Source organism: Leptidea sinapis, chromosome 21 (assembly GCF_905404315.1).
Source record: "Leptidea sinapis chromosome 21, ilLepSina1.1, whole genome shotgun sequence".
NCBI classification, from domain to species: domain Eukaryota; kingdom Metazoa; phylum Arthropoda; class Insecta; order Lepidoptera; family Pieridae; genus Leptidea; species Leptidea sinapis.
Window position 1 is genome coordinate 2,314,553 of NC_066285.1, and position 23,611 is coordinate 2,338,163.

A 23,611-nucleotide genomic window follows, 5' to 3' on the forward strand; every position below is an offset into this window, starting at 1 on the left:
TTCAAGTGTGTATCTCAGTTAGAGTAGCAGTGTGTTGTTTAGATATGGAAGCTAAATATAGACAGCTGTTCTTGAGTACCAACGTTGTGACAGAGTCAAGTATCTTCGATGGCGGTGTAGTGGTTGATGAGAATGGTGTGATCGCGGAGATTGTTAGCCGAGATGAAGCAAATGAAATAATAGAGGAGTACGGAGAAGAGATTGAAGTAAGATGTTGTTGGATTATATAAGCATTATAATATTTTAACAATTTGATAGTGGAATTGTCATTATATGCTACAAACAAGCGAGCCATAAGTATCATTATCAGTTTGAAAATGTAAATATTTGAGTCATTCATATGCTTGCATATATAAATAGTCAAGTGTTCAACTGGCTGATGGTTGCTAAGTCACATATTATCATTTTGTTTGTGTCAGGTCGCAGACTGGCCGTGATTAGACAAAAAATTTAAACCCAAGCAATCAACGGGTGTTTCAACCACATAGTTCTTTAATAATTTAATTAATTCTAGTGCATTTGTAATATATATTATGTATGAATTAAATGTGCACTCTGCAATTCAATACAATATATTCAAGGTGTCGAATTACCGTGATGGTGTGCGCGCCCATCAAAAGTCACTCTGATTATTTTTCCCTAAGGCGCCAAAAGAAGTATACCTAACTTCAAAAATGCACATGTATAGCTGCATTTCAAACAATACACAGGTTTTATGTTTTACGTAGGTATATATAATTGTTTGTCAAGTAAACTTTCTGGAGTGTTGACTGCGAGCACGACCCTCGAGCCCGAGGAACCAGTTACGTTTTATTTTGTCGATTTTTATCATGTGATCCTCAAAATATTCCAAACAAAGTAATATATATTCGCAGTTTACAAGTCAAGGTTATACTTACTTTTAGTAAATAATTAAGTAATTGGGTTCCGTAGCCATGACCTATTTTAGGAAATAATAGTTTATTACGTGGCGTGGTTATAGACGTTAATTAATGTGTTATTTCTGTTTGTTAATATGATTAAAACTGGTTATGAAATAATAATTTATAATTGAAGTTCTTTTGATTTGAATGAAGAGATTACCAGTGGGAGGATGGAGTATTAACTTTTCACAGGATGCCGACTAGATTATGGGTACTTAATGTGTAAACATTATTGTGTTTCGGTCTGAAGTAGCTAGTGAAATTACTAGGCAAATGAGACTTAACATCTTTTCTCAAGGTGTCCAGAGCAATAATATTTTAGTGGCGCTCAGAATTTTTGGGTTAGTTAAAAATCCTGAGCGGCAGTGTATTGTAATAGGCAGGATGTATCAATTACCATCAGCTGAAGGTCCTGCTCATCTCGTCTCTTATTTTCATAAATAAATACACTTAATACCTTTGCCTCAACAACTGAAATCAGTTTATTTTATATGACAACAAATCAATATAAATTCTTGCTAGCTTTCTTGCTAAGAGGGGTTTGGGCCTTTGAGTGCATACATTTAAAACAGTATAATGTGATGCTATAGGCGTGTATTATTCACATGGTGTTCCCTCTCAACCCAACACCACCTAGAAGTATGTACCTAAGTGCAAAATTGTCGAAAAATATTTTCCGAAAACGTCTTAGCATCATATTAAGTTGCACCACCTCGTACTTGGTACATAACAATTACAAATTTGTACCGGGATGTACTTATTTTCTATAAACAGTGACGACTTCTACGTCACTGTTTATAGAAAAAAAAAATTGTTACCCCTTCATAATTATCAGTTTCTTCCAAGATCACCCTTATCCCCTGATCTCCCTAAACGTCAAAAATCATACAAATCCAATGATATTTATTAAAGTAACGCATTTCACTATTACATACACGAAAAGGTTAAGTTACAGATTTATTTAAGTTAATTTATTTGAAGACTTGTAAATATTAACATAGGTAGGTACTATTGTACATCTAAAATTAGATTTGTATGTTCAAAGATTAGATTTAGGAAGATAATTCCGTTAGAACAGAGCTGAGGATGAGAGGCAAGTACCAGTAGATACGCTTCACATACAGGATAGAAGACATAGGTAGATTAAGATTGAATTTTAAAATTATGTCACCAAAAAAAAAAAAAAAAAACAAAAAACAAATTCCAAATTTCTGTATTTGATATTAAAATATATACAAATTATAATCTACTTATTATAGTAATTTACAATTAAGCCTTATATATGTAGGTAACAGAAAACTTATTTCTACAACCCTATCTACGTGTTGATGGATAAAACTTTATCATGCTTAAAACTAATACATAAGGTTTGTGGGGGGAAAATCCAGGAAACTGGGAAAACCTGGCTTTTTGCTATCAATCATGTCACCTGGTTTTACGTATACCCACATATATCCATATGTGGGTATAATAAGTAAGGTATAAGGCGTATAAGGTAAGTAATTCCAAATCGGTTCTTAAGTAACAGTCTCGAATATAGAAAACATTTTTTTAAATAATAATTACTAGCTGACCTGGCAAACGTTTTTTTGCCAAATAAATTTAATAATAATAATATTGACACACTTTTACACAAATTATCTTGCCCCAAACTAGGCATAGCCTGTACTATGGGTAAAATACAACCATATATTTAATACAATATACTTACTTAAATACATATAAACATCCATGACTCGGAAACAAACATCTATATTCATCATTTTAATGATTGCATCTACCGGGATTCGAACCCGGGACCTCTAGCTTAGTAGTCAGGATCACTTACCTTTCGGCTATATCGGTCGTCAATTAAGTACCCCGTGCCCGCTCATTGTATGAATTGTGTAAGAGATGAAATGTCATTGAATGGATTATTTGTTTTGTGAATATATAGGTATTTCTAAGTCAAAAATATATAGGTTTCGGATATATAATCACCAACACATCATATACTAAACCTTCTCCGAAATACGCTGTAACTAATATTATAAGTATTATTCCGATCGGTTTTGTAGTTTTCGCAGTATAACCGAAGGAAAAAACCGGCCGTTATTTTTTTAGTATAGACTAGCTGACCCGACAGACCTTGTTCTGTCAATAAACGGTTCGAGAGATATGGTAAATGCGTGGGTGTGTTCGTGACACGACAAACTATATATGTAAACCTTCCTTGAGCTTCAACGAATCTATTACAAAAGATTTCATTGAGATCGGTCGAATAGTTTAGGAGTTATTAGGGAACATACATTCTCTTTTATATATATATATGTGGATTTGCTATTCAACTGATAAAATTATTTGTCACAACATTCCTACAACAGATGTAAGCACAGAGCTTATCATTTCGTTATCAGTATTAATTCGGTTCTGGTGCAATACAAGAAATATTATTTTAAGTATCTTTGGGCAGGTTTCATCTGTTGTAACATAAATAGGACATTGACTTTATTAAAACTAAAATGAACGCCAATGAGAGTCGGCAGGCGTGTCGCTCGAATTTGACTTTAAGGCTTATTAATATACTTAATCGATATTTTTTTTAAATCTGGATCACACAAGCCCTGTGTTTAATTAACTACTATGACGACTTGTATAGCCAATGGTTAGCGATCCTACCTACTAAGCTAGAGGTCCCGGCTTCGAATCCCGGTAGGTGCAAACATTTATATGATGAATATGGATGTTTGTCTCCGAGTCATGGATGTTGAAATGTATTTATGTATGTTTATATGAATTTATGTATGTTTAAGTAAGTATATTGTATTAAATATATCATTGTCTTGTAACCAATAACACAGGCTATATATGCTTAACTTGGGGCAAGATAATTTGTGTAAAAAGTGTGTCAATATTATTATTATTATTACTATTGAAAGCTTCAAAGTTATATTTTAAGTATTTCTTTTAATGCTGACGGGTTATATTATTGATTTAGATTCTATCGAGGAAATTCTATAACATCATTTTTCCACATAAGATAGTCGCTAGATCATATCCCGAATTTAAATATATATTTAGTTCAACGTTATTGGTATAATTAATAAGCATAATTGATTGCTTTAGAATTTCTTTTTGATCTCATTTCTAATACTTCTGCAGCTTCGGAAGCAAATGGCACTCAATGTACATGAAGCGGCGCAAGAAACTCTTCCAGCATTCTGTTTTTGCGCTTTTTTTAATAAAATATACAAAATTGTACTATCATGGTTATTGCTATAAAATAATAACAATCTATTTATATATAATTGTTGATACAGTTCAGAATATCTTGCTAAACAATTTGATGTAGGGTGCGCCTTTAACGAAATCACCAGCATTTGAGAAAATTATTTTTTTAATTATAAGGAATAAATATGACCTACGTACCTGGTTGAATCAATACATATATTTCTACATGAATACCAAAATTTTCTTTAATGTTTGTGTGATTTAAACAGATTATAATATCACCATGGGCACAGTAGACATATCTGTGCCATGCCCATGGGTTGGAGCGACCACTGTCAGGCTGGTTAATGAAATAAATTTTAATATCGGTGATACAATTTATTATCAATAACCAGTCCTGCTGAGTTTGTTGCGCCCTTTATTTTCAGGTCTGAGGCATTAATTTCAAATGGGTTTTGAACATCCCAAATTATAAATATTATTATGTGTTAATAAATACTGGGATTTGCATTTGAGTACTTTTTTAACCCTGATTTAATACATGACAGGCTAACTATTATTATATGGTATATTGTTATGGGGCAGTGCGGCCGATATTAATACTATCTTTGTCCTGCAGAAGAGGGCTATTCGCGCGATTTATAACCTAGGTCCTAAAGAATCATTAAGAGAAAAATTTAAAGAAATAAACATTTTGACTGTTGCTTGTCAATACATTTTTGATAATATTTTGTATGTTGTTGATAATGTTCATAAGCACATTGAGGAATTTTCTAGAAACTGTGACATTCATAATGTTAACACGAGGAACAAACATAAACTTGTTATGCCTACTACTCGGTTGGGTCGAGTTAGTAAGTCTTGGTAAGTTGTTGGGCTATGTATATGCTTCTACAATATGATCCCAGAAAATGTACAAAACAAATATGTTACGAAATTTAAAAGAATTGTTAAAAAACGTTTGTGTGGAAAAGGTTATTATAGCATAAACGATTTTCTTAATGACACCACGGACTGGGAATAAAGCGAACACCCTCAGGCTCTTTAATTATAAATGTTTATTGTACGATATTACATTGTAATCCATATTTTATATTTAAAAAAAAAAAGCCCGCTGAGTTTCTTGCGCCCATTCTTCTCAGGTCTGAGGCTGTCTCTTTTGAATGGGTGGTAGATTTTGACGTTCAATAAGTGATTTTAAATCCTATTTTGAATAAAAATATTTGAATTTGAATTTATGTAGAAGGGGGTGCGGGGTACTCACACACGATAATTAAGAAATAGCTTCATTGGATAGATTTCAATGTTTTGAACCCACAACTGTACTAATTGAAATTAAGTAAAAGTAATATTTCTTCCAAATGCAACTGTAAAACTCGTTAAAACCTACTTTTCATAATAAATGTTAATGATCTTATTTTATTATTGTAAAATGGCAACATTTGTCAACTATTTGGCAATAAATTTAAAAATTCACTCAATATATAAAAGTTTATTATGTGCCATAAAGTTCATTATAACATTACTAATTGATTTTAATTCTCAATAATGTGCAATCTGTATATATCAGTTTTGTGCATTAATGTTACTCACTGAAGTTGCAAATTGAAGTAAAGTTCCAATACCTACGGTAATTCTATTCCTACGGTGTACCTGTTGCTACTTCTGCTCTCAGCAAAGTAGGTTACTGCCGTTGCGGTGCATCCATTGCCTACCAGGATTAAATCAAAAAATATTTCAAACCTATCATCCTACCATGACATTGGTTCCAACTAGACTCACCTCACTCTGCCTACGCGTCTATTACGCAGAGTTTTCGTTCAGTTGTGTTTCGACCGCGCTTTGAATACGACGCCACGCAATAATAAAGTATGCAGTGAAAAATTATCCAAATAATAACATATCCAAGCTTAAAAAAATTTATGTGTCGTATTTCAGTTTAAAAATAAAATTCTTAAAATTATCAAAATTCTGCAACTAACTTGACGTTTTTAGAAATTTTACTAATTCACGTCCGAGCTTCTAATAAACTTTGAACATTATTGCCACGAAATAAGATCTTAATGTTTTAATGCTATCTGTATAAGTTGATTTATACGTACAACTCCGCTCAGACATTTTTGACGACCTTTTAATAGGCATCTAGTCGTTTATAGTAAATCGTTCCATTACTCGCTGTTGGGTTGGAAGAGAGTATTAGCGACAGTGACCAGAGGGCTTTGTTTTGATAATTAAAAAAAATCAAACTAAAGACTATTCCAAAACAAAAGATATGCACTAAAAAGTAGAAATATTTTGCATATTTTTAGACAATCTAATTAATCTTATTCTAGTTAAAATCATATTGATATTCTTAGAATCGGGGTCCTCCCGCCGCGGCTCAAGCCTCGGTTCTCGCCTTGCCACGTTGCGCGTGTAACACAAGCACATCTCACCTACAACTATGTACAATATAGTTACTTACTTACCTTGGCTGGCACCGACTCCAAATTTTACAATAATTGTAACTAGAACTAGATAATTTAGATCGTATACGCAATTATTTTTCTACTTTTTAATGCATATTATATTGTTTTGGAATAGTTTTTTTTGAAGTCGGTAGTTTTTTTGTTAATTTTTTTATACTTTTTTGGTTTTAGTGAAACTGAAGTACACTTATTAATAATATGTCTAAATAGTCGGTAATTTGCTCCTAAGAATTGAAGAGTTCCGTTACTTTGGCATAATCAGAAACTAACCGAATTCTCAGCAAACTACCGAAGTAGGTAAACAATCCCGCTAGTAGGCTTACATAAAAAGTAATTTGAGTTTAAATTGCTAACTGATTGTTCAGGTTATAGATGGAGGCGGTTTGGCTTTGCTGCCGGGAGTGGTGGACTCTCACGTTCATATAAACGAGCCGGGACGCACAGCCTGGGAGGGGTTCCGGACCGCGACAACCGCCGCCGCAGCTGGTGGTATTACTACCATTGTTGATATGCCTCTGTGAGTAGCCAAATTTATTTGTATAACTTCATTTTAGGAAAGCAGATTTTTGAAATTCAGAAAATATAACGGAATGCGAGAGGTTTCGATGTTGATTATATATCTAATTTGTATATTTAATCCCAGAAGTAGATATTACTACTCCATAAATCTTCTTCTTAGCCGGACACTCTTGTCAGAGTGGTCGTGGTTGCGCTGACGAGGTACACGGTGGGGTGTTCGGTGGGTCGATATCCTATCTGAGGGTAGCTCCACTGGCGATGTGCTTCCATTTCTGACGGTTAGAGACGTTGCGAGTACACTGGACCATGGTGGACTCAGTAGTCTTTATGATGGCGTCTATCCAGCAGGTTGGCGTAGCTTCCAATAGAGTGATCTGGCAATAAAATGAGAGTTACGGCCACGCCCGATTGGCCTAAAGGGTTAGATACCAGGCTATAAACTCCAAAAAAAAAGCCCTCACCCGACACGTTGGTTGAGTCTATCCGGAGTAGCGGATCTTATCGTCAAGCGCTCCCTCTGCTTTTTACAAATTTCAACCTTTCTTTTTTATTGCGTAACTTAAACGGTCTAGTAAGTGCAGAGTTTCTTATGCTTAAGTTATTGATAAGTTGTTTTATCGAATTTATATTAAAAAATAATTATATCTAGCTAATTTAATGAATGAATAGTTCAATTTAACTTATTCGCTACTGCATTAAGTATTTGCATTGAAAAAAGTGAAGAAATTTACATAATGCTTATTTCTCTAGTCACGAACATATACGAAAATATAAACAGACATAATAGCCAAATCAATTTACATTCGGAGTTAACGAAAAGGCGTGAGGAACTTTGTTCCCGGCGGGGTCACCCCACACTTTCTATTTTTCAACATTATACAACACAATGCATGTAATGGTCAAACAACTCATATTTAAAAACATTTCCTTCTTTTTTTAATGAAAATAAGGGACAAGACGAGCAGGAAGTTCAGCTGATGGTAATTGATACGCCCTGCCCATTACAATGCGTGCCGCTCAGGATTCTTGAAAAACCCCAAAAATTCTGAATGGCACTACAACTGCGCTCGTCACCTTGAGACATAAGATGTTAAGTCTTATTTGCCCAGTAATTTCACAAGCTACGGCGCCCTTCAGACCGAAACACAGTAATGCTTGGGTACACATTACTTGCTGCTTCACGGCAGAAATGGACGCCGTTGTGGTACCCATAATCTAGCCGGCATCCTGCGCAAGGCCTCCCACTGGTAAACTCGAAGAACTCTTATATTCCGTTGACTGATATTTGTTTATTGATTCTTTAAATCTCTTTTCTAAACTAACTCCTTATACCTTCGCAGAAATTCAATTCCGCCGACAACTACAGTAGAAAACCTGAAAATAAAAGCAAACTCAGCCAAAGGGAATGTGTTCGTCGATGTTGCTTTCTGGGGTGGAGTTATTGTTGGAAACCAGGTTGGTTCATTATCATCAACTTACAAACAGACATAGCAGTGACTTGCGCCGTGTAAGCTTCATGAAGGCGAGGCTAACAGCCAAAATGCTGGGAAAGTTTCGTGCGCCGCTTCTTCTCTATCTGAGCGCCATTTGTTTCCAAAGCGGTAGTAGTATCTAGTATATTAAAAATGGAACAGTACAAATGCCTTTTATTTTATGCCCTTAAATACATGATCGAATTTGGTACGGCCCAACCATCGGAGGCGGTCTGGGGGCCTCCTACTCCTACTCCTAAAATCGATATTCGATATATCGTGGCATTAGTCGTGTCGAATCCCCTACTCTTAGTTACATCGTATTCAATGTCGAAACGATGATTAAACGGAACGAAAAATTTTTGGATATTATCGGTCTAGCCCTTCTCTTAGTTGAAAATGTCAGAGACGAATATTCGAATTTCACACATAATCAAACGTCACTTTTACGATAATCTCAACGACACCTTTTAGGCTGTCGATGCTATTATCCTTTCAAGTTGTATAGATATATTTGCCATACAATATACATACTTAATAAATATTATTGAAATAATTATGTGATTTACTATTCAACAGGATTTTTTACTACTAAGTCATTTAAGTCATTTTGTTGATCGTTAATGCGTAGAAATAATGCAAATGGCCGCCTGAGAAATTGGAAGTCGACGAGAAGGGTTGAGTTAATTTTCTTTTACATTTTATTATCCGCAAGTTTTGTATTATTTATTTAATTTAAAATGGTCATATTATATTCATTACATATTTTTTTAACATTTACATTGTGTAAATGATCCCAAATTGGTGGTGCAGTGTCTGGCAAGGTCCTTAGCGCCTAACCTATATTTTGACTTTTGACACTTAACAGCGACATAGCACAGATAATGTTTAGATTTGAACATATTTCATTCACATCGTAAAAAACTGAAAATATTAGTCTATGGTAACGATAAACAATAAGGAATTCGAACATTTGTTAGAGTAGGATAGTTGCGATATATTCGGAGCATTATCGTATCGTTCCGAATGTATCGTTGTCGATTTTGCGAGTAGACCTTCTGGTAGCGGACCATATTCGATGGTCCGGCAGTACCAAATCCGACCATGTGTTTAAGTTTTAACTATACGACACATAACTTTTTTATGTTCAATATTGATAAAGCCTGGAGCCGACTTTACCCAAACGAGCAATTACGCCCATATAATCGAGCGTGACAGCTCTATCTCATTCAACGTTACTTCTAAGCCATTTTTATTTCTTATGTTGTCCGTATGTTGTATTTTGCTTCTCGCTTTAGAGCGGGTTGGATTGTAGCTTATGTAAGTTGCAATACTTACACGTAACTCGAATATCATTATCACATAAGTTTATTTATTTATTTATCAAAGCACACCACATCATATACAATACAATTTTCTTAATCTAATGTTACAATTAGTAGTTCTAAAGTATACGACAATTATGGTGAACATAAAAATTACACAAAATAAATAAAAACTTCTGAAAAATAGAACTAATACTATCTAAGCTATAATAAAAACAAAGAAAATAAAAAATGAAAGTACAAATTATAACTTTAACTTATTAAAACAATGAAGACGAAAAAAAAAAACTACTTATTTGACAAATGCAGATTGAGTACCAGATAAGTGTTTAACAACACTTTCTTTAAACCTGACCAGCCTACCACCGAATATATCAAGTTCTGAATTGGTATCGTTTAACTTATTGTACTCGCGAAGAATTCGAGCGAGAGGCGCCTGAGTTAAAATAATAACTATCGAATTAGGTACTATTTAGCGGAAATATTCCGCAAATTTTTCTTAGTCTACATGCAGGATGCACCACCCGCCTGCACGGCTTATTGTTAGGGTATAAGGGTTGCCTTGCGCATAAAAAGAATAGGGAAGTCCCAGGCCCAAGTAGGAGGAGGAGAAGTCGTAGGAGGCAACTTAGGACATTTACCACTGCAGGCACAGGGTGTCGGCTAGATTATGGTTACCAAAACGGCGCCTATTTCTGCCGTGAAGCAGAAAGGTATATTCATTATAGAATTTCGGTCTGAAGGGGGCCGTAGCTAGTGAAATTACTGAGAAAATGAGACTTAACATCTTATGTCTCAAGGTGATGAGTGCAACTGTAGTGCCGCTCAGAAACTTTTGGTTTTTCAAGAATCATGAGCGTCACTGCATTGTAATCAGCAGGGCGTAACAATTGCCATCAGCTGCAACGTCCTCCTCGTTTCGTCCCTAATATTCATTCCGTCCATTACCGATCGAATTGAGAACCTCCACCTTTTTGAAGTCGGTTAAAAAGCGATGCGCTCTTTTGAAATATATTTTATTAACAACATATTATATAGATACAAATAAATCGTAGGTATATTATTATATTTTTAGGATTCGCTGCGCGATCTGGTGAAGGCTGGTGTCGTGGGCTTCAAGTGCTTCCTGTGTCCAAGTGGTGTTGAAGAGTTCCCCAATGTTGGTGCAGCTGACCTGGAGTTGGCTTTTCATGAACTTGAAGGAACTGGATCCGTTTTAGCTGTACGTAAATTATAAAAGCGTCTTAAACATTATATATTGAATCATTATTGAAGATTTACAATCTTATTGAATTAGGCGTTACTTTGCAGAAATCCATAATTATACAAATGATTTAAGTTTTCTTTAGTGTTAATTCCGCCAATATTTGTTTTTAAACAATTCGACACGTGTTTCGCCTCTACAACGCGCCGGACCAGTAGACGTGACCAATGGTGACGCGTACTTTGGCGATGAAACACGATGAAGCCAACACAACTTTTAATACCTCGGATCAAATAATTATATCTATATTATTTAAATTGATTTTTTTTGGTATTAATCTGATACATAAAATTCTCATGTCGCGGTGTTTGTAGTTTAACTCCTTCGAAACGGCTTGACCGATTCTCATGAAATTTTGAGTGCATATTGGGTAGGTCTGAGAATCGGACAATATCTATTTTTCATCCCCCTAAATGTTAAGGGTGGTCCACGCCAATTATTTTGACATTTTTTTTGAAACTTTTGACATTTTTTTTGAAACTTTTGAATTTTTTTTTATTTCAACCCATCATCAACTTTTGTAGCGCGATTTTAATATCTGCAATACAACGTTTGCTGGGTCAGCAAGTAATATACTATAATATTGACACACTTTTTTTTTTACACAAATTATCTTGCCCCGAGTTAAGCATATATAGCCTGTGTTATGGGTTACAAGACAACGATATATTTAATACAATATACTTACTTAAACATACATAAATTCATATAAACATACATATAAACATACATATATACATTTAAACATCCATGACTCGGAAACAAACATCCATATTCATCATATAAATGCTTGCACCTACCGGGATTCGAACCCGGGACCTCTAGCTTAGTAGGTAGGATCGCTAACCACTCGGCTATACACCTGATTGACGACTTCGTCAATATATTAGCTAGTATATTATAGTTTTCGTTTTTGCTATATTTTTTTCCTTAATAAACGTGAGTATTGCTAATTTCAAAAAAATACTTTCTAAACGATTTTATACACATTAAGTTAATTCTCCAAAAAATAGATAAAATTAGGATTAAGGTAATTATATAAAAGTATTCTATTAATATATGCAATATTTAGTTACATGTAGTCACTTCACAAAAAAGGGCGCCCTCCAACCACTTAATTTTTTATTATCCTGTTTAAACCGGTCAAGATGTGTTTTACAATGCCATCATGTGGGGCCAATTTTATGAAAATATTTTCTCGCCATCGCCTCGGTGCTTCATAGTGACGTTCAAAAACGTTCGAGTGAATGGGTAAAGTAAACTTTCTTATATACCACAACACTTCATAAACGTGCCAGTATTAATCTCAAATGATTAAAACCTCTTTTGGTATTGTATCGTCTCGACCGAGGGGAAAATGATGTTGAAAAGTCAGGACACAGGTGCAAAAAAGTGGGCACCTAGGCAAATAACCTGTTTCAATGGCATCATCAAATTATTTCATAACTAGCTGATTCCCGCGACTTCATTTGCGTTGATAATGAATGATTTTATAAATAATAAGCAAGATTGGAATTAAAGATTATCGCACGTCCAATTGCAGTTCCGGTTCCTATTTTCGCTCCCGTTCCCAACATTATTATATGAATCTTATTTCGAGGAAGATAGCTATGGCAAAATAAACCTACTATTGTTATAGTAGTATATAGCTCATCGACGTGAATTTCAGTTTTCACAAATCCGGCGGGAACAATGTATTTTTCCAAGATAAAATGTAATGCGCTTTTCCAAGCTGTAGTCGATCGCTGTACCAAATTCCATCAAAATCGGTTCAGTAGCTCCGGTGTAAAAGCGTAACAAAAAAACTTACATTCACACTTAAAATATTAGTAGTGATTCTAAGTAGCTTGTATCATAATACTTAAAATAAATGAACAAAAAGTAGTTTCTGTCAATTTCGTCATTACATTTCGATGGAAATAAAATGATCCCAGGGTCTAAACAGCCAGTTGCGTATCTGTTCATTAAAATAAAAGAGCAGGCTAAAAACTTTTTTAACATAAAAATAAAAAGTAAAAGTTTATATATCGAGTGTGGCCCCCTCTTGCAAAATTGACAGCTTATATTCGTCCGGGCATGCTATCGATGCCATTCTTAATTGTTACTTGTGGAATACGCTCCCACTGCGCAGCAATTACGTTCCTTAGCTCTCTGATTTTTTACGGAGCTTGCTGCACCAATCTTACTCTTCGTTTTAGAACTTCCCAAATGACGTGCTCTATGACATTGAGCTCGGGTCTCCGAGCTGGTCAATCCAAACGATGAACCTCTATCTCTTGAAACTTCTGCGAAACGTTCCCCGTGCCTTCGCAGTACTCACCGATGTTCGTCATCACCATATAGTGATATTCTGGTTTCATCCGAGAATAATACTCTACTTATTTCTCTTGAGTCCACTTCGCACAATTTCGGGCCATGGAGTGGACGGCGACTGCATATATTGTATCCTGTGTCTCCTTATAGTCCAAGCTGGTTTGCACACCTCTCACTTCCTCTAGAGTCTTTTTGAGGTCGACATAAGATTTTCGTTCACCAAGAAGCGGTCATCTCGAGCTTCTGTGCATGGTTTTCTTCCAGACCCAGGCCTTCTATTGACGGTAACAGTCTCTTGATATCGTTGCTAAGTCCTCTGGACAGTCGAACGACTCACATTTAGCCTCTGAGACATTGACGACACCCTTCCTCAAGTAGCGCTGTAATTTTGCTCGCTGTTATCGTTCCATCAACCATTTTAAAAACCGCTAAATATTATCAAGACTTAAAAATATCAAGGAAATAGGAGAATCCGACAGTAATTATCTAAAAACGATAGAGTTAATACGAACTATCAACTTTTCCCGCCACGATACGCAATTAACTGGAATTTAAGTTAAATTCCGACTACCTATGTCTTAAATTTGAATTTGGAATAAACTTTTTTATATACCACAACACTTCATAAGCATGCCAGTATTATTCTCACATGATTAAAACCTCTTTTGGTATTGTATTTTCTAAAGGGACGGATAAAAATAAAACCGCCCGTTTTTTTGCAAATTAGCTTATGAAGCGCAATTATATAAATTATATTTACTGATAACTAGATCATAAGGATTTACGATCGTTATGACGTTATCTTTCCACCTTGAGTGACATTTTTTAATTTGATAACTTAATTTTAAAGAAATTTATTTATTTATATATAATAACGTTTCAGTTCCACGCGGAGATGGAAGATAACGCTCCATCCAAAAGAAAAATAAAAAAACAAGGTAAGCAGGAAGTAAGTTGTGTGTTCTTTTTTTCCCATCCACCAAGAGATTAGCACAGGGCTCAGTTGAATTATCAGGTGAACACTTCTGGCTCCGAATCCAAAGACATTGGTTCATATAGGTTGGCAAATTACACTAATGAATAGCAAGGCCTTATTGTAGTGGTGGTGGTAAATGTTGAAATGGACCACCACTTTGTCATAGGTGAGGAGAATAAGAAGAAGAAGCAAATAAGTCATTGTCCCAGCATGACATACTTAAATGTTTCTACTTTCTTGAGGAGGTTTAGAGAAATAACCTTTTTAATGGAAGAGAAGAGATTTAATTTGAGATTTAAACTTTTTGTCTCTATCTTTACCTTTGTCACTACACAATTACATGACAGGGAGAAGTAATTTTAAACTTGGAGTACCTAACTTTACATTGCGTTTATTAATAAGATAGTTAAAGTACATTATGTGAACACTGTATCAAATTTTTTAATAAAGACTTACTAAACATAGTTATCAATCACAGCAGTTGGTAAATAATCAAAAATGTGCGACTCCGGCTCTGACCACATAAGACTCCGTGCTCTTAAAGTTACAGTAGCAAAGACAAATAAATAACAAAATATTCACATTCTATAACAAAAAATAAACAGTAGGTATTCCGTGTGACGCGAGAAAACAAATTTGCTATCAAAATATTTCAGGCGCTAAGTGTAGAAAGCAGTGAGACATACGCGACCCTTGAAACATTGTAAGAGTCCTTTATTTAAAGTCCAGGACGTATTAGTGAAATGAAATGACATAATTAAAGTCAGTAACGATACTTTTGTGATACCGTGTAAATAGCAATAGTTTGTAATTGTTCACGTTCTTGTAAGCCGTTCAAATTCATTAGCAATGACTTTCTGTACATAAAATACAATATTGCTTATCATTGTTCACTGGGCCTTTAAAAAATGAGCGACTCTATAGTTTTCATTCCTGACTGTGTGCTGGACGTGTCCTTTCATCTGTCTCATTCTGACAAGCGGGAGCGTAAGGGATACGGAACACTTGCCAATAATTTTACCATATATTTTTATGATATAATATTTCGTTTTACTAAATTATTTACGCTATTTGCAAACCAATCTTATATAAATAAACTTACTGGTGAAAAGTCACAACATCTTTTTTTGCATCGTTAACGTATTTTTTAAGCACTTTTTATAGCACACTTAGACTTATCGATTGACACGACTGAGGAGTAAAGTGTACTTACATTGTCTTTAAGCACACTTTTACCGTCCCGCTATCAGACTGCGAATGATATGTCCATATGTATAAAGAACGTCATTGATTTCAGTCCACGATCTTACCAACAATAAGTGTGTATTTCAAGCCTTGATGATAAAAGGAGTAAGGGCCGACAAATGGAGATTTCTTATAGAGAATGTTTCGCGAGCGTTAAATAATAAATAACACTTGTTAGGTATTTGGTTTACTTGTCGTGGCCGGCTTAGTTGTGCTAGCTTTGTTTTTATAATAAGTTACGTTTAAACGTTTGAATAATTTTGTTTTTTCACTTTACAACGATTGTACTAAAATTAGTAAAATTATGAAGCTGTTAAATGATTAATTAATAGTGTCAATGAGTTTCTTGCCATACAAATTTTGACAATATGTTTTTGCTATTTTTTTGCATAATTCTGTAACATACAGATTGAAAAATTCTAATATTTAATTATTATAAATCTAAAGTCAACTTTTTCAAAATCATCGTCGCCAGTTATGTCATAAATTTAGGTGGTTTCATGAATGTATCTATGTCCATCTGTAGCATAGTAGCCCCCATATCCTATTAATATTATAAATGTGAAAGTTTGTATGTCTGGATGTATGTTTGAAATTCTTTAACGCAAAAACTACTGAATGGATTTTGATGAAACTTTACAGTAATATAGCTTACACACCAGAATAACACATTGGCTATTATTTATAAAACTATCGCGTGAATTATACTTTATATGGCAAAACAACGTTTGCCGGGTCAGCTAGTAATATATAAATGCATCGAGATGAGGTTTTGTGTTGAATGAATTGTACCTAATACGATAGCCAAAATTACTCTGCTTTATTCTGACCCTCTCATATCGTATGATTGTACGTATTGAGATTCCTTTAAGGCTTAAGACGATATACCTCACGACAACATTCGAACACAAACAACTCCGAAAGCCAATGAATGCATGAGGATCATTGGTCAGGTAATAATCACAACATGATCACTATTTTAGTATTGCGGTTCAATATTGCAAGTCAGGTCAGCTATTGAGCTGACCTGACTTGCAATATTGAATGATTGCATAGGACGAAGTAATTACGCTCTTACGTTCATAATTTTTAATGTTTTAATTGCAGATCCAGAAGATTACTATACATATTTAGAATCTCGACCACCCAACATGGAATTAGATGCAGTATCATTGATAAATAACTTTGTGGAGACGACCAAGTGAGTTAATATTGCATATTAAAACCTTGTATTAATTAATCGGAAATAAAAGTCATAATCCCCATGGGCTGGAACACCGCCGGAACCTGGTGATGTGATCAGCCATACTGTTCCTGATTTGGTTTACTTGACTGCAGACATCTCGATCGCTTAGACCCGTCATATTACCTCAAGTACCTCCACAGTAGGCATGTACCATATGCTTAAAGGCAGTCAATCCTGCTTATCTTTGATACTACTTACTTGGAACTTCTTGTATTCGATAAAGCTTCACTATAATCTAATTATTGCGAACTGTAGTTCGCAGTGTCATAAACAATAGATGCGTGTTGTCCGTCACTTTTCGATGTGCGGATACTCTTACCATTTTCTTAAAATTAATAATTAAATTTTTAGTTTTGTTAGTTTATGCTGAATCTTACGGCATTCCTCAGGGGAGTGTTCTTGGACCCACGGTATACCCACGAGAAAGGACTGCTCTTAGTACATAACTAGCTTAAAATTAATTCGTTTACTCTTAATCTAACAAAATCAAATTATATAAAATTTTCTATAAAGGGTCACGTACTGTGATTCAATCAATCTTTCTACATTGAATAGGAAAGAGTTAAGGTGGCGTTTGTAAACTCAACTTTAAGTATTGAACGGAAAAAAATATTTCATGATGCGGACTACTTATCCGGAAGGCGCGTAAAAGTAAAACTATATACTACTTCTATTTAAAACATAAACGTAACCAAAATTCTGTAATTTAATCTAGAGTCATAAGAACTAAATTTGCCTCTAAACAATTTGATGCTCAAGCTTCAAAACTATAAAAATATATAACATTGAATATAACTAATAAAACCATAAATACAGAAAGCCATTTACGAAATGTAAGACTAGCATTACAAAATGGTGTAGGTAGTACAGAAACTGAAACCTTGTAAAATTTATAAAAAAAATACGTGTAATTTGTGTTTCAAAAAAAAATAAGATAATTTAATTTTGCTTATATTATAATTTGGCTTTTGTGAATCGTAGTGAACTTGGGCATGATAATGTTATATTCCGTAATTTTCTGCTTTTAAATATCCTTTGAACAGTAGTTCATTAAAATGTAATTCAATACACAAAATATTTATAGTGAAAATATGATTGGAAGTATTGAGAAAAGTCAACCTAGACCTAACTGTCAACGATTGAGAGTGGATCAATCCGGGAAATGTGTCAAAACTTTGGTAAACGGAGGGACCGTACACTTTCCCTCTCTGGGAGTGGTCTGCATGATTGCACGATTGTACTTTTGTTACCAGGGTGAGAGTCCATATCGTGCACGTGTCCTCTGCGAGCGTGGTGCCGCTTCTCGCGCAGGCTAGAGCTACTCGACTGGCTGCCGGGAATCCGGCCTGGAGAGGCGGAGTCACTGCGGAGACTTGTCACCACTACCTGTCGCTGACTGCTGAAGAAATCCCAAATGGTCACAGCGAATATAAGTGCGCGCCGCCGATTCGAGAAAAGGAGAATAAGGTGCTAAATAGCACTTACCTTTTGTTTTTATAACATTAAACAATTTTTAACATATAACAATATCTACTGGGAATAATTTTTATAAAAAAAATATGGACTTCAAGTAAGGTAACTTTTTAGTTATCCTTATTTTATTACTACCTACATATCATATGATTTGAAAGAATTTACCTAAATATTATCAAAATTTACTTCTAATATTTTCGATGTATCATTGTTTCTCAGGCTGAAATTCCACCTTCTTGGTGGCTTGAATTTAAGTATTAACTGTTAATATTTATCTTGTAATTCACACATAAGATGAGATGATCTAAATATTATATATTTGTATTCACGTGAGAATTTTGAATTCAGGAAAAGCTATGGGAGTATTTGCTGGACGATAAACTCGATTTGGTGGTGTCGGATCATTCGCCCTGCACTCCAGAACTAAAGGGAACCAACAACCTGGAAGCATGGGGCGGTATTTCTTCGGTTCAATTTGGTATGTTATAATAATAATTCTGAAATCAACGTTCCTAATATGAAAAAACGGAAATCCACTACAGCACAAAACTGTGAGATTTTCATCAATATTTTTATGCTGGCAATTTCAATGTCATAATTTTTGATATCTATCATCACACATCGATGATTTCAGGTTTCGATTTTACCCTTACACAAAAAGGATACGTGTGTTGCGTGCTTCTTAGTACGCAGTCCGACTGCAGGATTAGTGCGCTCATCGGTTATTTGCTAAAAACAAAAATATTTATGTATATTTATAATTAGGAGAATATATATCTACCAAGTTTCCTATCATAATTTGGCCGCTAATATTTTTAATTGATTTTTGGGAAAAAATTTCGTTCACTTGTTTTTAAAATAACATATCGTCTACATCACGGCAATTTACATGATGATTTTAAAAAATCACGGTTGCCATTGCGCACCTGGCCGCACCTCTTCGCAGCCAGGTGTAAACAGATATGATTTCGATACATTTATACGTTCATAACGTATATTTATTAATTATATATCAAATTGAAGCTATTTTTTTTCTTTTAATTATCATATATGGTTTCCTAATTAAATCTGGCCACAAATAAGGGTTGCTGGCTGTTAAAGATGATAAATATTTTAGGTAGAGTGAAAGAGAGATAGCGCGTAACATCATTTGTCAGACGAGGATAGCGATTGCCGGCTGTGCGGCGGTTTTAAGCCATTGCGTATCTGGACTTCATGAACACTTCATACGGTCCTCAGGAAGTTCATCCCTATCATAGGGGAACAATTAAAATCAATCATACTCTTCATTGATTCTTTGCTACTATAACATAAATGACTTTTTTAATGATACCACTTATTGGGAATGGGCAGTGGGCGACCGCCCATAAAAAAATGGCTCTGTCGTAAATCCTATTACTCCACTGCTGAATATCTAAATGATCGGACAGCCTGGGACTAGATTGTGATTATTTTATAGCGATAGAAATGACTGTACAATATTGTATATTTTTATTGAAAAGAGCGCAAAAAAACACAAAAAAAAATGCTGGGAGAGTTTCTTGCGCCGCTTCTTCTCTCTCAGAGCGCCATTTTTTTCCGAAGCGGTAGTAGTATCTAGCAGTTATTAGAAATGACATCAAAAAGAGTTCTAAAGGAAACAATTTTGAGAAAATAAATGCCTTTTATGCCTTGCCCACAGGCTATTAAATAATAAATTTTATTGTACGATTACATTTCAACACATTGATTACATTGTTATGGTTAAAAAAATTGATTTTACAAAAAAAAATAGATGTCCGTGTTTGTTGCCCCACAGACATGGATCCAAATAGATGCCGCGAGTGTATGTACTTCGATTCTTGGATCTATGTCTGTGGTAGCGCCCGTTCTTCTCAGATCCGAGGCATACCTTTTGGAATGGGTGGTAGTTTTTGACTTTCAATAAATGATTTTATATTCTATTTTGAATAAAAATATTTAAATTTGAATATTGGTATTTTAACACACAAAGTGCGAATAATATGTGCATAAGGTATTGTCATTTAAGCGAAGTTCCGGTCAGAAGCGAGTTATGCCTTGGACGTTTATTGAACTGAGGCGTTATAAATGACAATTTTATTATTCGTTTCAGGTCTTTCTTTGTTTTGGACACAAGCATATTCCCGAGGGCTCGATCTGAGGACAATATGCAAGTACCTGTGCGGTGGTCCCGCTAATCTGATCGGCCTGGAGAAGCAGAAAGGTGCCATTGCCGTTGGTCATGATGCCGATCTTATATTTTTCAATCCGAACGAAACTTTTATTGTGACGAAAAATATTATTCGTCACAAAAATAAGGTTTGTTGACATTCGTAAAAAATTGTTAATAGATAACATGTTGTATGGTAATCTACCTTTAATATCGTAAATTTCTAAAGATAGGCATTGCTAGTGCCTTAGTGAATTTTGTAGCAATGTCTTTTTGGTGGAAATTAAGGGCAAATGTACAGAGTGCTACGGGTTCCTGATGTGAAGTGATAACCCTAATTCTCCTGCAGAGGTCTAACAGGGGCTTTGTTGGCCTAGAAATATGTTCGGGCTTTTTTGAAAGGAAGGCCAGGGACCCATGTCGTATCGTCTTGGAAACACAAATTCAAATTCGACTACATATCATCATCGGTATCATACCGTACCAAGCAACAGTATATTTTTTGAATAAATTGTGAATTGTTGAGAAGGTATAAGCAAATTTTCTACAATTCAGTCTGTAGAATGTATATAATACCAATACATATTTATCTATTTTTAGAAGTATTTAATCCTCGTGAGTAATTATAAATTAAATAACCACTGGAAAATACTTTTGCTGGCTACAACACGTAGGTACGTAGTACGTAGCTTTGGTATTAGATGTTTGTGTAAAAGTTATCATTTGAATGCTTAGGTTTTTTAAATATTATTAAAATTATCTAAATTTATCGGCAAAGATAGACGCGGCACTATACATATAAAATGATTTCATCTACTTCATTATTCATCAATAAAACTACTTTACAATTTATTTATTTCCTATGAAAACGGGAACGAAATTTTCATCCATTTATTCAACATATTAAACAAAATCATTCGGTACACCTTGTAAACTTCAGCTTGTATCGTTGTTGTGCTCTGTATCTCACCCTCTCTCTCTCTGTATCTGTGGTCAAAGATGGCGAACAGCGTGCACATGCGGTTATCTATTCTATTTTGGCCTGTGGAATCATGTCCGCGAAAAATGACGAAAAGATCTTCCTCTGTGTTAATAATTTTGGGGAAGTTGTTCAAATGCCATTCTTCCGACTAAATCACAGTTATTCTCAATGAGATTCATGTCGGAAGACTGTGGAGGTCGGTCGACTACGTTGTTTTGTTCGCGGAAAACATAGCTGAGTTTGTTGCGCCCATTCTCCTCAGGCCTGACGCATTCATTTTGGAATGGGTGGTAGTTTTTTTTTTTACTTTCAATAAGTGATTTCACATCCTATTTTGAATAAAAATATTTGAATATGAATACGTCACCAAACCTACAGCGTTTCTTCCATGAGGATAAAATCCTCCCACATTTGTTGCAAACAATAGTCTTGTTGCCCGCATTAAAACTAGATCAGTTCTCCCGCCTATGAGAATTTTGGTCATGGTTGTTCCCCCATGATAGGGATGAACTTCCTGAAGAAACGCAACCGAATGAAGTATTCATAAAGTCCAGAATCACACCACACACGTATCCTCTATCTTGTATCGGGGTAAAATCCAAACTGGATTCATCCGAAAATAAGACACGTGGCCACTCATATTCCGACCATTGTAGGTGCGTGTCCCCTTTTACTGCCAAGCACGATTGTCATACCGAAGCGCTGCGGCCCGAAATGGCCTATGAAAATGTAAACCCCCCTTGTGAAGTCTCCTCCTGGCAGTTTGAGTGCTGACAGTCTCCTTGTGTTGCGTTCGCCGCCTGACCTCGATTTGCCGCGAAGTCGTTTTTATCTCATTGCTTTTTATTTTTATTTATTATTATGACTTGATATTATTTGCTTCATGTACCACGTAACATTACATCTCGGGTTAAATGATGGCGTGGCATAATGCCTAAGAAATCAAACGTTAATTTTAATTAAAAAAAAGTACTAAATATATAATCAGCATACTAAATAATCTATTCCAAAATATTGAATCTAGAAACAAAAATAACCTCTTGGGAGAATTTATGCAAAGCTGTGGTTAAAATTATTAGAAACTGGTATTCAAGTGAAACGATTTCAAAACGACAAATGTTAATTGTTTATTGAGAATAATAATAATAATAATTACGCTTTTCTGATTTTTCAGCTAACACCTTATATTGGCAAGGAGCTGCGAGGAGTGGTAAAAAAGACATATCTTCGAGGTCAATTGATTTACGGAGATGGTGATATCATCGGCAATCCTAAGGGACAACTCTTACTTCGAGATAATAAATAAAGATATATCTATACGTACTGCTGGCAGCACCTACTTTTAGTTATACTGGGTTTCTTCTCAAACCAGCTAGTTACTACTTTTCCAGGCACGGATTTTAGAAATTTATTATTTATAAGATTCTTTACAGTTAGATAATGAAAGTATCTCGTCACGTCCATACCTCTTTTAAGTTGTTATTAAAGTTTTTACTTTTACTTTAAACGCCTGTTCACCTATATTTCTAGGAAGGTTGTCGTCATCTTGACGATGTTATAAGCTGTAGTTTATTTTATTGGTTCAATAACTAATTTAAAATACTATTTTATTTAAAAATATCTGAAATTGAAAGAAACTTTGTCCCTGGTTACTTTTAGATAATTTAAAGCTACATTTAAAGATACATGTTCGCAGAGTACTCCCGAATACATTATACAGGAAAGATAAAGAAATAATTTCAACAACACATGCCAAACGGCACACAAATATGGGCATAAAAGACCTATACACATGATTACCACACTCAACCATCCTAAAAGTCAAAGCCAAATTAACTTTATTCAATTAGGCTTAAACTAAGCTTTTGAATCGTCACTATCATGTTAATATTGTTAGTAGTTTTCTTTCCCTTAGTTAATTAATTATATTTATGTTAAGGTCAACTTGTTTATTATTACATCATATTATTATGTTTTTGCTACTACAGGCAACTCTTTGCTTAAAAGGAGACCCCAACACAGATA

General features: G+C 34.7%; 1 protein-coding gene across 1 annotated transcript; it reads left to right on the plus strand.

The window, feature by feature from the left end:
• LOC126970715 (allantoinase, mitochondrial-like) lies at window positions 1–18,461 on the plus strand. The gene is made up of 7 exons (XM_050816807.1): window positions 1–206; window positions 6,967–7,118; window positions 8,461–8,575; window positions 10,993–11,139; window positions 14,378–14,432; window positions 16,823–16,916; window positions 18,215–18,461. The coding sequence occupies exons 1-7, from the start codon at window positions 45–47 to the stop codon at window positions 18,459–18,461; spliced, it is 972 nt and encodes a 323-aa protein (XP_050672764.1). The 5' UTR covers window positions 1–44.
• The last annotated feature ends 5,150 nt before the right edge of the window (window positions 18,462–23,611 follow it).